At 34.9% G+C, this 16785-nt stretch overlaps 1 protein-coding gene across 3 annotated transcripts in view; it reads right to left on the bottom strand.

The window, feature by feature from the left end:
- Nucleotides 1-16785, bottom strand: part of LOC135221652 (puratrophin-1-like) — a 543050-nt gene that overhangs the window by 329272 nt on the left and 196993 nt on the right. For all 3 annotated transcript variants that reach the window (XM_064259346.1, XM_064259345.1, XM_064259344.1), the window contains 3 exons: nucleotides 11825-11932; nucleotides 5513-5763; nucleotides 4530-4628 (listed from right to left, as the gene is read on the bottom strand). In XM_064259346.1, the coding sequence (XP_064115416.1) occupies nucleotides 4530-4628; nucleotides 5513-5763; nucleotides 11825-11932 (458 nt within the window). The remainder of the gene's footprint in view (nucleotides 1-4529; nucleotides 4629-5512; nucleotides 5764-11824; nucleotides 11933-16785) is intronic.

The raw sequence follows: 16785 nt of genomic DNA, 5'->3' as shown, positions 1-16785 counted from the left end.
CTCCAGGACTCATGCAGAAGAGTGTGATCCTAGAAACGGCGCACATAGTAAGAAAACTGATGGACTCCTAAGGAGGCAGGATGCAACCCGGAACCCCACACTATAAATACCACCCAGTCGATTGGAGGACTGTGATAGAGCAAAAAAAAATAAATAAATAAAATAATAATAATAATAATAATAATAATAATAATAATAATAATAATAATAATTAATAATAATAATAATAATAATAATTGAAAAAGAAACCCACAAAATCAATGTGTATAACGTGTTTACTTCTGAGTAAAATTAAATGTAAATACTTAGAAGTAAACACGTTACACACAGTGATTTTTGGGTTTCTTTTTCAGTCATCAGAAGAAAACTGAAAGAAATTTTTGTTTGGTTTAATAATAATAATAATAATAATAATAATAATAATAATAATAATAATAATAATAAGAAATAATAATAATAATAATGCCCAACAAGGCGCCGTAAAAACTATATAAGAGATGCCCACAACACTAGCATCACAAGGAATAAAATAGTTGGAAATACAGAAGTAATCGGTAAAACCCCCGGCCCAATGAGCCTACGGTTGCTCTTAATACGAGCAGGCGAAGCCCTTACTAAATACCACTCAAGGGGCATACTCCTCCCGCCTACCAGCAAAAGGCTGTCTATTGCTCCTGTAGTTGACAGACCAGCGCCAGATACCGCAACAAGAGACAATCCTGAACGTGAAACTCGCAAGAATGTCGGAGATTCGGCGAGAAGCCGCCCGGCGACCATCAGAATAATCGTCGGGAAATACCAAAGAATAATAATAATAATAATAATAATAATAATAATAATAATAATAATAATAATAATAATTTCTTCCTTTTTGCTTCTGTAGCTCCAATCTCAGGCTGTTGATTACTGTCGTTGTGGTGGTCAGTTGCTGGATGACGACCTCCAAGTACCTGACCGTCTTCCCCTTCAATTGGGTTGAATACCTGGTTGCCGGACGAAGCTCCTCTGTTGCCAGAGGTTCCATTTACGTCGTTGTCGTTTATTCCTTCATTTCTTTCCATCATTACTGAGTTTTGCTATTTAACCCATAGCTGGACCCTAACCCATCAGGGATAGGTACTCATTTACAGCTGAGTAGACTGAGGAAATTATGGTAAAGATCCTTTCCCAAGGAATCAACACCGAGGAGAGCGGTCACCCATCCAACGACTGACCAGCCCCAATGTTGCTTAACTTAACTTAATCAGTCCATTGACGACCTACCCACTCTGCCACGGCGCCACATTGATGTCGCAATACCATGGGACACCAGAGTTGAAGAGAAAGAGAGGGAAAAAATGGATAAGTATCAAGATCTGAAAATAGACATAAGAAGAATATGGGATATGCCAGTGGAAATCGTACCCATAATCATAGGAGCACTAGGCACGATCCCAAGATCCCTGAAAAGGAATCTAGAAAAACTAGAGGCTGAAGTAGCTCCAGGACTCATGCAGAAGAGTGTGATCCTAGAAACGGCACACATAGTAAGAAAAGTGATGGACTCCTAAGGAGGCAGGATGCAACCCGGAACCCCACACTATAAATACCACCCAGTCGAATTGGACGACTGTGATAGAGCAAAAAAAAAAAAAAAATAATAATAATAATAATAATAATAATAATAATAATAATAATAATACCATTTATTTCAGTTCAGAGCCATATACAGAGACAAACGTCGTAGAAACACTATATCACACAAAATTAAAATACACGTTATAAGAAGCTATAATAATCAACGGCTATAAGCAGAGGAACGAAACACTCCTGTTTACCAAGCTTCATCTCTTAGCTCACCAACAACCGGAAAAGGAGGAAGTGCGCAATTAATGAATAAATAAAAATCCATTCCCTCTCGAAGGTCGATTAATCACTCCACCACCTGATAACCACACTCGATAATCACACGCTCCAGCCGAGACCAGAGAAAGGTCGGAGATGATAAACTTCCCATTAGCGATCTTATTAGAAGTCTAAAAAGAAGTCAGACCAAAAATGGATTCCTTCCGGCAACCGCAGATGAATCAATCCCCGTGGGTGAGCGAACGGATTGTCTGAACAAATGGCAGGCGGAAGATGATGACAGGAGTGTGACCTATTAAGGCCAGGGAAAAAATATCTATCGTATCATTAATCAACGCCAGGGTCGTGCAAGACTCTTCAACGTTTTAATAACAGACGGGACGAAGATCGAACGCGTTGGAATCAACGTATAAATACTGGTACTTTATTGGAAATGTCCTGATCCTCGACGATGAGTTATAGTTTAGCTTACAATTAAAGATACTATAATGGGAATGTCCTGATCTTCGCCGATGAGTTACAGCTTACCTTACAAGTATAGATACTTTAATAGGAATGTTCTGATCTTCTCCAGTGAGCTATAGCTTTGCTTATAAGTTATGGTACTTTATTGGAAATGGCCTGATCTTCGCCGAAGAGTTATAGCTTAGCTTATAATTTAAGATACTTCATTGGGAATGTCCTAATCTTCGTCGATAAATTTCAACTTAGCTTATATAAAAAAAACTTTATTGATTTTTTTTATTGATATATCAAATCTTTGTTTAGATGTTTTAGCTTACAAGTAAAGAAACTATATTAGAAAGGCACCAAACATAATCTATAAGTTTTACCTGAAGAGGAATGAAAGGCATTAATAATCTTCATATCTTCCTATCACTTACGTCGTGTCTTACCTGACAAGCAAAGAAATTATATGGGAAAACTTCCATTATTCACCAATAAGTTTCAGCTTATAAGTGAAGAAACTATAATAAAAATATTCCAATCTCCCTCGACATGATTTACCTTATAAGTAAAGAAATTAACCTGGAAATTCCAGTCATCGTCACGAATCCATTTGGAATATCTCAATGTTCTTAGAAAAGATTTAACTAACGAGTAAAGAGACTATACAGTGGAAAATCTCAATTTACGTTGAAAATTTTTAGTTTAACAAGACGAAATCCATGGAATGAGAAAATATGAATCGAATCTCATGAAATGAGTGATGTTCATTGTAATATCCATGCTTATTGCAAACTCACACTTCTTATGATTTTTAACAATAATTACGTAATGCGACCACAGTACAAATTAGGCTGATTACAGCTTCCTATAGTTTTTATACCAAAATGTTCTCACAGACTGAATTCGTTTTACAAAAAAATATCATGTCTCTTGAACCATGACGAGCTTTAACCTGCTGAATTCAGTTGGGCAAATAAGTAAAACAGTTAAGGGACGGGTTCGAGTGAAGATATAATTCCCGTTCCCGTTACACCGAAGAAAATATCATGAAGACGAGAGAGAGAGAAAAAAAAAAATACTTATGATAATAACTGACTCTTTGATGAAGCATAAGGATCTGCACATTTTACTTCAAGTCTCTATTAAGTTAAATCCTTTCGCATCCAACTCATTCTCCGTCGCAAGCCCCACCCACTCTCGGGACCAAATAATCTCTTTAATCAGGTATGCGGGAAACGACCAGAAAATTTCCTATTTCTAAGTGAATGAGTACATCCACGAGATGGCAATTATATACCCTCTTGACAGGATTGCGTGCAGCTCAAAGCGAACTGGCGTGTGTGGACGACACAAGAGGTTGACTGTTGTCATGCGCTGTGGATGCAGTGGTCGTCGTAGAAGAGGAGCTGGGCGACCAAAGGGAAATGTGAGGAAATGTGACTGACCGCGATAAATAGCGGCACTGTACTGAAAGGACTGGGTTGTTATGACCTTCCATGCCTTTACCAGCCCCCCCCACCCATGCTTTCTCATAATCCTCGACCCTTTCTCTCTCTCTCTTAGGCGCGAGCGCAGAAATGCAACTGCCAATCTGCATGAGCACTAATCTTAAATAGACGTCATCACACAGAGGGAATACAAAGTGCTTCAAATAGTATCGCCACTGCTGAAAGGAAGAACAGCAAAGACTGAGTAGGGATTAATACCCATCTCTAGAATGGGATGAAAGGAAGACAAGGGAAGAAGGAACAGGAATCTAGCTAGGTCTGCCTTTCTACAGGTTAGATGCAAATGAAAAGGTGAGATAAAACACTATGATATACTTCATATACTTCTGTACCAAGAAAAGGGCAATAACTTCAGGAATGGGAAATATTGTACGAACGCAAACGAAATGACGTCAAATCTGTTCGAAATACTTCGGCAACATGACGCTAGCACATGTGTTAAGGCAAACAAGAATGATCATATGCAAGCACTCTTTGCGCTTGCGATCGGGTTGGATATCAGGCGAGGCTCAACCTTTTACACCCGGACCAAAACATGAAACCACTTGAAAATGTCATCTCACAAGGAGAGAGAGAGAGAGAGAGAGAGAGAGAGAGAGAGAGAGAGAGTGCCTTGAGGGAAAGGAAACAAGCTATGTAAAAAAGGTAGTCTGTCATTACACAAGAAAAAATGCATTATTTATTTCTTAACAATATGAATAAAAAGACATCATTATCGTGACTAACCTGAAGAGCTTCCCTCTGAAGGACTGCGCGAGAGGCCTCTGCTTCTGAAGGGGAAGTGCTCACGATGCAAACTTGGCACTTCACGTCTCGTACGGCCTCCTGGAAAGAATGTTGCGGTAAAACTTTACTTCTTCAGGAGACAAATGAGCATAAATAAGGCATTCCACTTATCAAGATGAAGTTTCAAGCTATGTACGAAAAATATACATTTAATCCACAAAATGAAGTGTTGTATTTCAATTTTCATTTAGTTTAAGTAGGTAATAAAAAATGACATTATACTTTGGGCAAAATATACAAAGTATGTACACATACATATGTATGTATATATGTGTGTGGGTGTGTATGTATATGTGTGCGTGTGTGCAATTTGTGTCTGACAAAGAATGAAGGAGAATCATCGTACGCTTGAAAGCGAAGGGTTACAACTGTTCATGTCGTTAGCCATAATCGTCGAGTAAAGCGTCATATCACATACCTACAATCAAAAAACAATTTGGGTATCAATCAAAATCAACCTAAGCCTAAAACGCAAGACAGTTTCCTTTTAGGCTTAAAATGAAAAATTGGACTCGCATGATTAACTCTTGGAAATACAGAGAAAAGAAGAGATAACGAAAAGGACTGATGACAAAGATAGTGAAAGGGTCTATTACACCAAACACTTCAAAATAATGTCAGAAGTTTGTGTGTATGTCTGTCTTGGATGAAAAAAAAATATCCAAGGCTACATTATAAAATTACAGTTTGTTTTACTTTAGATTCCAAGAAGTCATTTACCCAGCTGAGAGAGAGAGAGAGAGAGAGAGAGAGAGAGAGAGTGGAAAATGACTATGTCATAAGTGGAAAAGATGGGGTAGTCCTATTTGTTGCAATTTACGACCACAAAAAGATGCACCCCTATCACAAAAAACACACGCCACCCTAGAGAGAGAGAGAGAGAGAGAGAGAGAGAGAGAGAGAGAGAGAGAGAGAGACGTTACCTTCAGGAACTTCAAATGGTGACTGTGTTGGATTAGGTGGGCGGCCGGAATGAGAAGGAGGTGCCTCTGAGGACGAGCATTGCTGCTCCTTGAGGGGGACGAGGGCGATGAGCCTTCGAGGGTGAGGGTGGTGGGTATCTGGGCACAATGTGCTCCCTGCCCGCCGCAGCACTTGGCCAGCCAATGGGGAAGCGTCGCGTCCCAGCACTTCAACACTTCAACGACCTGCGAGCCGTCCTTGCAGACTCCGCCTGAAATGCCAACAGGTTCTGATATGAAAACACTTCGGGTAGAGATGGAAGGGAAACATAAGTCTTTATTTTCAATGTTATGCACGATTACGATACACTTTTTCAATACTGGTCTCGCTTTTATTGTTACATGTAAATATATACATCATTGAACGATAAAAAGATACTATTATTATGTTTATCGTTGCGTTAAAAATTTATTAAATATTAGAAATATGAATAGAACCAAAACCCTTTATTTCCAATTACGAAATAATTTTTCAATAGACTTCTCCTACTACTGTTACTTGCATTATGACTTATAAATAAATCATAGAGCAATAATATTACTATTTCTACCTTTGGGGTTACATTTTAAAATTGCTTTTAAACACCAACAATATGAATAAAAATAAAGAATAAAACAATTATTCTTAATGTCTGCACAGATTACGAATGCCAAAATACTAATATGCTTGTATTATTATACATTAATATATTATATAACAATTTAAATTATGTACAAAAATCTTTATATTCAATGTACTGCACAGATAAAACCACATTTCTACCACTGTTACTATTACTATCATTGTTAGGTAAAAATCTATTATTAAACACTACAAATAAAAGGAAAAACTCTGTGATGGGGACGTTACAACCAATACTCAATACTACTATTACTTATTTTTCTATATAAAAACACATTCCCTAAACACTAAAAATATGAATAAAAAAAATCTTTATAATTAACGTCATGCATATATATTATTACACACTTTTCCCCCTGCTACTCTTACTTTTAGTGTTATAATTATTCTTAATCTTATTATGAACCTTATTATGAACATACACAAAGACCTCTGCAGCTTTAAAATAATAAACACTGATGTGCTTTCGACCTATATATATATATATATATATATATATATATATATATATATATAGGTCGACCTATATATATATATATACTATATAATATATATATATAATATAGATATATATATATATATATATATAGATATAGATATTATATTATTGTATATATATATTATATAAGTAATATATACTTATTATATTATATATATTATCTAATATATTTATTATATTAATGAATCTTAACCTACAATCAAGTGAGGAGTATTCTATGGATAAATGAAAGACAGATTTTGATGCATCTGAGATTAATAATAATAAAAAAAAATAAACGAAAAAGAAAAAGGAATTCGCTTAAAACTTTAAACGAGGAAAACCTGATAATGATGAAATATTGCGTTCTTTAGTAAAGCTATCTCTTATCTCTACTGCTGGGGAACTTCGCTTCCTACATATACTGACAGCCAAGTTAGGTTTTCTGACAATAAAAGAAAACAAGGAATAATAAATAAAACATCCTAATCCCCTAAGACCTAAGAAGCCAAGTGTCATAAATCTTGTGAATGTCTTATAGACTCCAAAAGGTATGAATTTTGAGTAAATTGTATGTATATGTTACGAGCACTTCATGAGACAAAACATACAGGTTTGAAGTTTGACGTTTAAGTAAAACGTATGTTAATAATTGACATGCATTTTTATCTTTTCGTGTGGTTAGCTGTTAATTAATTATTTTTTTTCCTGTTCTAATAAGTGATCTCCTCTTTCTGCTTTTCCTTTTAATTCTGTTACTTCTTTGAAATGAACCCCATATTCTTTGGAAGCTTGAATTTAAAGTAATTGGACTCAGTGAGATTGCTCTATAGAAGTACCGTCTATCCTGTGATTAATAATAATAATAATAATAATAATAATAATAATAGTAGTAGTAGTAGTATCAAGGACCTGAAAATAGAAATAAGAAGGATATGGGATAAGACAATGGAAATTTCACCCATAATCATAGGGACACTAGGCACGATCCCAAGATCCCTGAAAAGGAACATGGCTCCTGGAAACAGCGCACATAGTAAGAAAAGTGATGGACTCCTAAGGAGGCAGGATGCAACCTGGGACCCCCACACTGTAAAACAAAACACCCAGTCGAATAGGGTGACTGTGGTGGACGCCAAAAAAAAAAAAAAAAAAAAAAAAAATAATAATAATAATTAATAATAATAACAATAATAATAATAATAATAACTTCTTATAGAAAAGGTAAGTCATTAAAAAACTTCATTATAAGTAGGTGAATTTCATCGAAAGGAAGCTACGGATGCTGTATCGTTTAAAACCATTTCCTACCTCTTGCATTAAAAAAAAAATAATATCTGAAAGTTGAAAAGTTAATGATTCTAGGTCGGCATTCACTTAAGCGACATTTCAATATATTTTGTTTACATAAAAAAAAACTACGAACCAGACAACTTATTATCCTAGAAAGAACGTAGGACATTAAATGGAATCTAGAATAATTCACACTAAGGTAGATAGTTTTATGATGTATATGTATATATATATATATATATATATATAGATATATATATATATATATATATATAATATATATTTATATATATATGCAACCATACACACACATATTTATACTGATAGATAGGTACATAGATATCATAACAATAACAATACCAAATCGATTCCCACAGCGATACCTGAAAGCAAACCGAAGCTGTAAAATCGAGAGGTGAAAAACCGCGATCTTTCCGGCCAAAGGGGGAACCGGATAATCAAATATTGAATGAATACGTGGACCATAAAAAAGACCATATTAGGTATAATCCTCCTCTCCCGAGACAGACCCACCCTAAGGGTTATGGCCCTTTGATAGCGAGAGATTATTATTCAAAAAGGAAGTTACTAACAGGAAGATATAATTATGAGTTACGGGACGAACAAAATACGACCTGCGCCTGCGCCATCTCTCACTATCCCTGCACATCTGTTTATATGAAAGATTAAAGTATACGTTGTTACAGTCATTAATATTTCAGTGATATTCTGTGCATAATTTGAAATTATATTCTCTCTCTCTCTCTCTCTCTCTCTCTCTCTCTCTCTCTCTCTCTCTCTCTCTCTCAGCTCAGAATTCCTAAACATCTGTTTACATGACAGATTAATGTATACGTTGCTGAAGTCAGAAATAATTCGGGAACGTCCTGTACAAAATTTGAAATTATATTCCTCTTCTCTCTTCTCTCCTCCTCCTCTCGTCTCTCTCTCTCTTCTCTCTCTCTCACTCTCGCTCTCTCTCGTATCTCTCTCGTCTCTCTCTCTCTCTCTCTCTCTCTCTCTCTCTCTCGTAAAACATTTCACGAGAGACATTAATTGCTAGGCACGATACCATCTCGCCATAACTTTCTCTACAAACATAACTGATTTCACATTACCTCCTTATGTCCCGTTATGTCATAAGATGAAAATCCAAAATTAATTCACGTGAATCTTTAGAAAGTAAGAGCAACTACTAGCACGTAATTATACTGATACGTGCTAATATAAATACAATTTTATACACGTACATACTTCCTCGTATTTTCAATAGCCACATACATTCATACATGCACACATATAACCTGACTTAACACTGAGTCGAACAGATAGATTGCAAACCAGGCTGATAGCAATGCAAAATACCATTCATTTCTCTCTCTCTCTCTCTCTCTCTCTCTCTCTCTCTCTCTCTCTCTCTCTCTCTCTCTCTAGTACTAGTCAGTATTAAAATACCCTAACTTTCCCGGCGGCACCGAAAAGAGAGAGAACCGCGTTTCACCCTACAGGGCAAGAAAGGGCACCATTTACACCTCGCAGCCTTTGGCCATCTCCGCAGTTATTACGACTCCATTACATCACGAGCATCTGTAACTAATGAGGCTTTGTACTAAGCGAGAGATTAGTCCCAGATAGAAGTACTATATAAAACCCAACTGAATCGTACTGACGTATTTTAAGCTCTGAATCGCTCTTTCGGGTTGATTCGTTTTCTGACCAATTGCAGTTCGAAACTCGAGCCTGGCAACTAACTGACGTTAACGAAACATATCATGAGGATGAAGTCAATATTCGAAATAATTTTATTATAGCAGAGTATTATTCGTATAACATGACCTCGCGAAGGAGGGAAGGAGAGAAATGAAAATACTAAAAGAGGTTCAGTACAGGACTGACCCACTTTTCCATTTTATGACCACTATCAGATAAGCTTCTCAATACTTTCTCTTCATTGCTGGCTACAACAAACTAATCTTTACTTTTAATGAACACAAATTAAATGATGCCATATTCTTTCCTTGTTACTGGGACTTAAGCTAATCATTTTATGTGACGTACTGGCTAACGTGGATTCCGAACTACGTAACAACAAATCAACCCCCTAAATCAGTCTGCCTTTATCTAAAAGCATGTAAAACATACTTGACAAACATATCTCCTCCGCCTTATAAATGTAAGCATAATGTCTGTTTTCTGTTGAACATTTTATGAAGTAAGAAAGTTATAAAGCGATAAAACATATGAGGCAAAAGGGCTCCATACCTAAAGTCACAGAGATATAACTCACGATAATTAGATTAAACTTGTATACAGTTTGCCGTGTTCAGTTTCAATAACCTTGTTGATCAGGAAATTCGAATATTTGAAACTTGGTTAAATAGGATTTCTCATAAATGCGACCAAATATATATATATATATATATATATATATATATATATATATATATATATATATATAGTATTAATTCACACATTACAAATATCATAAAGGATAGCCTAACTCTTCCTCATTCACGCTAAGTAAATAAAAAAAAATTGTAAACAATTGCATTGGCAATGATATGGTAAGCTTTTAAGTGCATATATATTCGATAACTACAAGTTTAGAAACTTCTCGTCTTTATTCCAAAACACAAAAAAAAAGTTCCTTATACAAAGTGATAAATGCAAATTATAGCGCAAATATGCGCAATTACTTTACGACTTTATCTATGCGCCATCTCACTGCGCGCTCTTTAAACTCCGAAATGAAGTTTCCATTTAATGACACCGGAAATGATCCGAAGTATAAGAAATTCCGGGCACCAGCTGTCATCACAGGTAAGGCTTACAATTAGCCTAGAATTAAAGAGGTAGAAACTATGCAGGTGAAAATCGACTTGTCACGATCTTGTCTTGGTGGAGAGAATAGAAAGAAAGAAAAACAGAGCAATCGTCCAAGAGCTTGAATATAATTTGAAAGTTAAATAAGAAAAAAAAGACAAAGCATGATAGGTACTGCAAATAAAACCAACTAATAATAATAATAATAATAATAATAATAATATAATAAAATAAGAAGTAAGCAGAAGAAGAAGAAGAAGAAGAAGAAGAAGAAGAAGAAGAAGAAGAAATTAATAGCAAATAAATTAAGAATACTACAAATGACAAACTTAATAAATACCAAATAAACACAAGTCAACATCCCGGAGGACTGGAAGATTATGCCTAAGCCCACCAAATTAAGGAGGGATCAATATGTAGCAAACAAAAAAGCCCTAATCAAGCGACGTCGCAAAGTTACCGGAAAATCTACATCCCATTGCAACTGAAACCGAAGAAATGACGAACTTGGGAGGAAACAGATGCCTACAGTTCTTTACACGTTTAACTCCCAAAATGTGCTGTTTGGTCCTGCTATCTGTGATTACTGAACCTCAAAATGTTAAGATATTATCGAATGAGAATAAACTATTCAAAGTAAAAAGTTTTGATTCAACGCTTCCACACTTTGCGAAAGAGTGCAAATTAAGAGACCAATATATATATATATATATATATATATATATATATATATATATATATATATATATATATATATATATATGAATAACTTGATCACGAAGTATATAAAACGTGATGTAAAGGGGTCTGAATAGGACCGAAAGTACTCGGCTATCTCGCTTTTTCATTTTTTCCTTCGTGGTAAAAAAAACCTTTATATATATATATATATATATAGTATATATAATATATATATATATATATATATATATATTATATATATATATGTAGTATATATATATATAAGAATTTTCTCTGTTAATAAACCTACGCCCAAAGGGTAAGGGAATAGAAATCCCAATCATGTCTTGGGCACTCTGTGCATGTAGAAGCTCACCTGTAGGCGCTGCAGGTACAACGACGTCATTCACGCTAAGGGCGGGACTGGTGTAGCTCCTGACGGGGTCACTAATTCCCCTCGGGGATGGGATGTTAATGCAGGGGTCTGAAACAAGGTTACAAAAAATCATTAGGAAATGCTGCAAAGATTTTGATTTTTTCTATTTCTTATTCTTGATTTTTTTTAAATTTCTTTTTATCTGAATTGGAAACGTGAATTAATGCCCAACTTGATAAATATCGTTGTTTGCAATAAGAAATAAACAGGATATAATCTCAAGCACAAAGGCACACAAAAACACAAAAAAACACACTTATAAATATAATGTGTGTGCGCGTGCTACGTAACAAATGATAGAATATTAGGTGCCATAACTTACTTCGTTATAAAATGGAGGCAACATAGAAGAAACTAAACATAAAAACTGAATTATTTCAAAGCAACGCTTCCAAGAACTTTAGTATAAGACTCATCATAAGAAATGACCATTTACGCAACCAGCAACGAAACACTATTATTAGCTCGCCCCTTAAGACATCACAAGGTAAATACATAATTATATAAAAAGGTAAATATAAAATTACGTAAAAATGACACGTAAAATTAAGCTAGAGAAAATTCAGGTCATAACATTAACTCCTTTCTCCTTCAACGCTAAAAGAAGACAAAGAGGTTTCTGTTCCTATGAAAAGTAGGTGAGGGGAAAATACTATTCCCTTATGATGAGTGTTCAGGACATGTACGTTGACGAATAAGCATGTGTCGCCCTCTGACGAAAGTAAAATACTTATTTTAAATAGTAAATAGGATGTGATGACACATGCAATTAAATTCTAAGTCTTTCCACGAAAGTCTTGAACTATTATTATTATTATTATTATTATTATTATTATTATTATTATTATTATGATTATTATTATTATTATTATTATTATTATTATTATTATTGGTTATTATTATTATTGTTATTATTATTATTATTATCCAGAAGATAAACCCTATTCTTATGAATTTCAAGCTTCCAAAGAGCAAGATGCTCATATGCTAATAATAACAGAAGGTACTGAGAAATACAGAAAGAAGACATTAATTATTAAAATAGAAAAAATAAATAAATGAAGGAATCAATCAATAAACAAATAAAAATTAAGTAAATTATTAGAATACAATTAAAATTACTATTATCATTATTATCATCATCATAACAGAAATTGAAAAACAAATTCGACCACTAGCTTTGCACGACGTCTACCTCCTAATTACAAATTTAAACGTTTAAATAAACCCAAAGGTGTTTGTAGAAGAAAAAACATCAAAGGAACTAAAATAAAATAAAAACATTTTGCCAACTACAATTAAGTGTAAATGGATACCAGTTGACCAGGATCTTCGGACCACCACGGTATATGTTCTTTTAGATTTTAAATAAAATGAGCACCTTTTAATACGAGCATAATCTAATATTACTCGTAGAAGAGGAGTCGAGTTTGTATATATAAACAGAGTTGCGATATGTTGATGAACTGTTTGTGAATATACATGCTAGTCTCCTGCATAATGGTTTTATTATACATATTCCAATATATATTCAAATATGAATGTATATATATATATATATATAATAGATATATATTCTATCTATATATATATATATATATATACATGTGTGTGTGTCTGAGTAAATAACAATATCTTGTTACAAAGACCTGGCTATAGCTTAGTGAATTTAGCCAGTGAATCCTACACGGATTGTACCTTAATAATAATAATAATAATAATAATAATAATAATAATTTGATTGACAAAGTCAAGTCAAGAAGAAAGTATCACTCATTGATGTCGCAATACCATGGGACACCAGAGTTGAAGAGAAAGAGAGGGAAAAAATGGATAAAGTATCAAGATCTGAAAATAGAAATAAGAAGGATATGGGATATGCCAGTGGAAATCATACCCATAATCTTAGGAGCACTAGGCACGATCCCAAGATCTCTGAAAAGGAATCTAGAAAAACTAGAGGCTGAAGTAGCTCCGGGCCCCATGCAGAAGAGTGTGATCCTAGAAACGGCACACATAGTAAGAAAAGTGATGGACTCCTAAGGAGGCAGGATGCAACCCGGAACCCCACACTATAAATACCCACCCAGTCGAATTGGAGGACTGTGATAGAGCAAAAAAAAAAAAAAAAAAAAAAAAAAAAAAAAATAATAATAATTAAAATAATATAATAATAATAATAATAATAATAATAATAAAACCCTTTATTTCAGCTCAGGGCAACATACAAGGAATATACAAAGTAGAGACAATACAATATACACAATTTAGGTATTCGAGATAAAAGACAAAAATAGTACTCAGCTATGCCTAAATAGTTGCTGATAATTACATTAAAAATAGTATTCATAATAACAGTAATGACAATACAATAATATTGGATTAATAGTAAAAAAAAGTAATCATTACAACAATGACAAAAACTGAATCATAAAATTAATTAATGGGTGAACAAAATCTATGTCGTTAATGAAGTGAAAATATTTTGGTCATCCAAATCATTGGTTATGCTGAGTCTGATATTGCTGGTAAAAAAAAAAATGAGTGACAACATAAAATACAGGAAATTGAAATGGGTGGCGGAATTTCACAGAAGCCCTTTTGTGTCACACGCCATTTGAAGGCGATGATGCTGATGATGATGACGATGACAGCTGATCTCTCTATAAAGCAATAGGTTCCCATTAATCAGGTTAAAGCACAAGTAAGATCACACTGATTACTCTCTGATATTTGTGGGCGTGTCTGTCCTTGCTTACAAGTCAACAGGTATGTGTATATGGCTAATAGATTAGGAGGGGAGGGAGGAGGAGGAGGAGGGTGTCAGATTGCAAATTCCACCAGACATACTAAAGAAAAATGTGTCATTAATTATCATGATTACGTTTAGAGTGAAGGTAACATCGCTACTGTCACCTAATTTACAAAAATAATCTGCAGCTGAAGGAGCACCAAGATCGCTAGGTTGAAATAAAGTAAAGGCCAAAGATATAAAAACCCTCAGCAGTAAATAAGGAAAAATCACAAAACAAGAAACATGGTAAATACAAGAAAAACACAAATAAGATTCATGATTTCAACCTACTATCATTATTGTTTCAATTAAGCTTCCAAAACACTGAAATTCTCTTTATGAAAACAGAGATAAATATAGCAAATGGAAACGTATAGAAATATATATAAAAATGTAGCAAAATTCAAAATGTGCTAAATACGCACATATAAAACATTACAGACAAAGGTACTAAGGTCACAGTGCACAGTAATTTAAATGGGTTATTTGATTTTTTACACAATGTCAGGTCCTATCACGAGTTTCTTAAAAAGTTTCTGGAGTGAAAGTCTGCATACTTTTGATACGAATTGACAGCTGAAATGTCTCAATTTTTTTTAATTGGAAAGTGGGTGCTAACACTAACAGCTATAGTTCCAATATTTTTTGCATAATCAAATAACTGATAACTTTAAAAGACATTATATGTATATATATATATATATATATATATATATATATATATGTATATAATGTCTATTAAAGTTGTTATCAGTTATTTGATCATGCAAAAGATATTGGAACTATAGCTGTTAGTGTTAGCACCCACTTTCCATTTTAAAAAATTGAGACATTTCAGTGTGTGCGCATGAGAGAGAGAGAGAGAGAGAGAGAGAGAGAGAGAGAGAGAGAGAGAGAGAGAGAGAGAAATTTCACGTTTACTGCTATGATTCGTCAGAAAAAGTGGACGGAGAGTCTTCTAAACACAAGCCCCAATTTACTACAGCAACGGCATTTTAGTTAAACATCAGAGATGCTCCCAAACAAATTCTCCACAATGAAACAGCAAATGCCAAGTAAAAACTGTGTAGGGGAACAGTACTGACAAAGGCCGTACCATATCCACGTGCCTCGGTACGTACAAAAGAGAGATAACTACCGTAGATACGTAGGTGTTAAAAAAAAAGGCCACCATATATCTTAAACAGTCCATGTATGGGGGAAGGGGGCACATTTTTCCCACCAGGACCCCTACAAATCACTCCGATGCAAAGACGAGTTGACCGTCGCCTTTTCGATCCTAACGTGCATGAAATGACCCGAGGCGAATGCATCTGCCCGGGGCAACGCGGCCGCTGGGACTCACTCGGCGGAGGGTGACGGCGACGAACTCAGGGCCGTGGGGCGGGGGCGTGAGGAACGTTCATCCTTAGGGATTAACGTACGGGCTGCCAGACTGAGTTACAAGGAAGGGCAGTTAGCGGGCGTCACAAGAGCAAGCTCGGACATATGAGCACCCCTACTGGTCGACCCAGGACCCACTAAGTCTTATTGGGATTTGGGTCCACCCAACCGTGAGGGATCTAGCCCCCTCCTATGTCACCCTACAAACCGCATAGCATCGTACAAAAAAGTCTTTAGATTGACTATAATCTATAAATGATTTCACACTGGAACACAGGGAACAATAAGACCGTTTTAGGCGAGTTTAATCCCCAAACTCACATATAATATTGCAAAACATTTTCGCCAAACTGACTACAAATCAGTAGATAATCTCTCGCACAAGAAAGATGAACAATATTCACAAAGAATAAGTCCACAGGAGCCACTAACTTGAAATTCAAGCTTACAAAGATTATTAGTGTCCATTTGAAAGAAGCAACAGAAGGCATTAGAAAATAGTGGATATGAAAAGGTAAATTAACAAACTAATAAATGAATAGCTAACAAGTTCTAGTTAAGAAGGAAATATCGATTTAAAAGAGTAAGAAGACTCAAAAGGCGAGTTCCTATCAGGGAGAAAGGTCCACTGAGAACAGTGGAAGAATGCTAAAATCGCCGGTTGGGAAATCGATGCAGGGCATTACGTAACCAAGGTGAATTACACACCTTGCATTCCAGTTGG

This window comes from Macrobrachium nipponense, chromosome 3, assembly GCF_015104395.2.
Source record: "Macrobrachium nipponense isolate FS-2020 chromosome 3, ASM1510439v2, whole genome shotgun sequence".
In the NCBI taxonomy this organism is placed as follows: domain Eukaryota; kingdom Metazoa; phylum Arthropoda; class Malacostraca; order Decapoda; family Palaemonidae; genus Macrobrachium; species Macrobrachium nipponense.
This window is presented reverse-complemented; position numbering and strand designations above follow the sequence as displayed.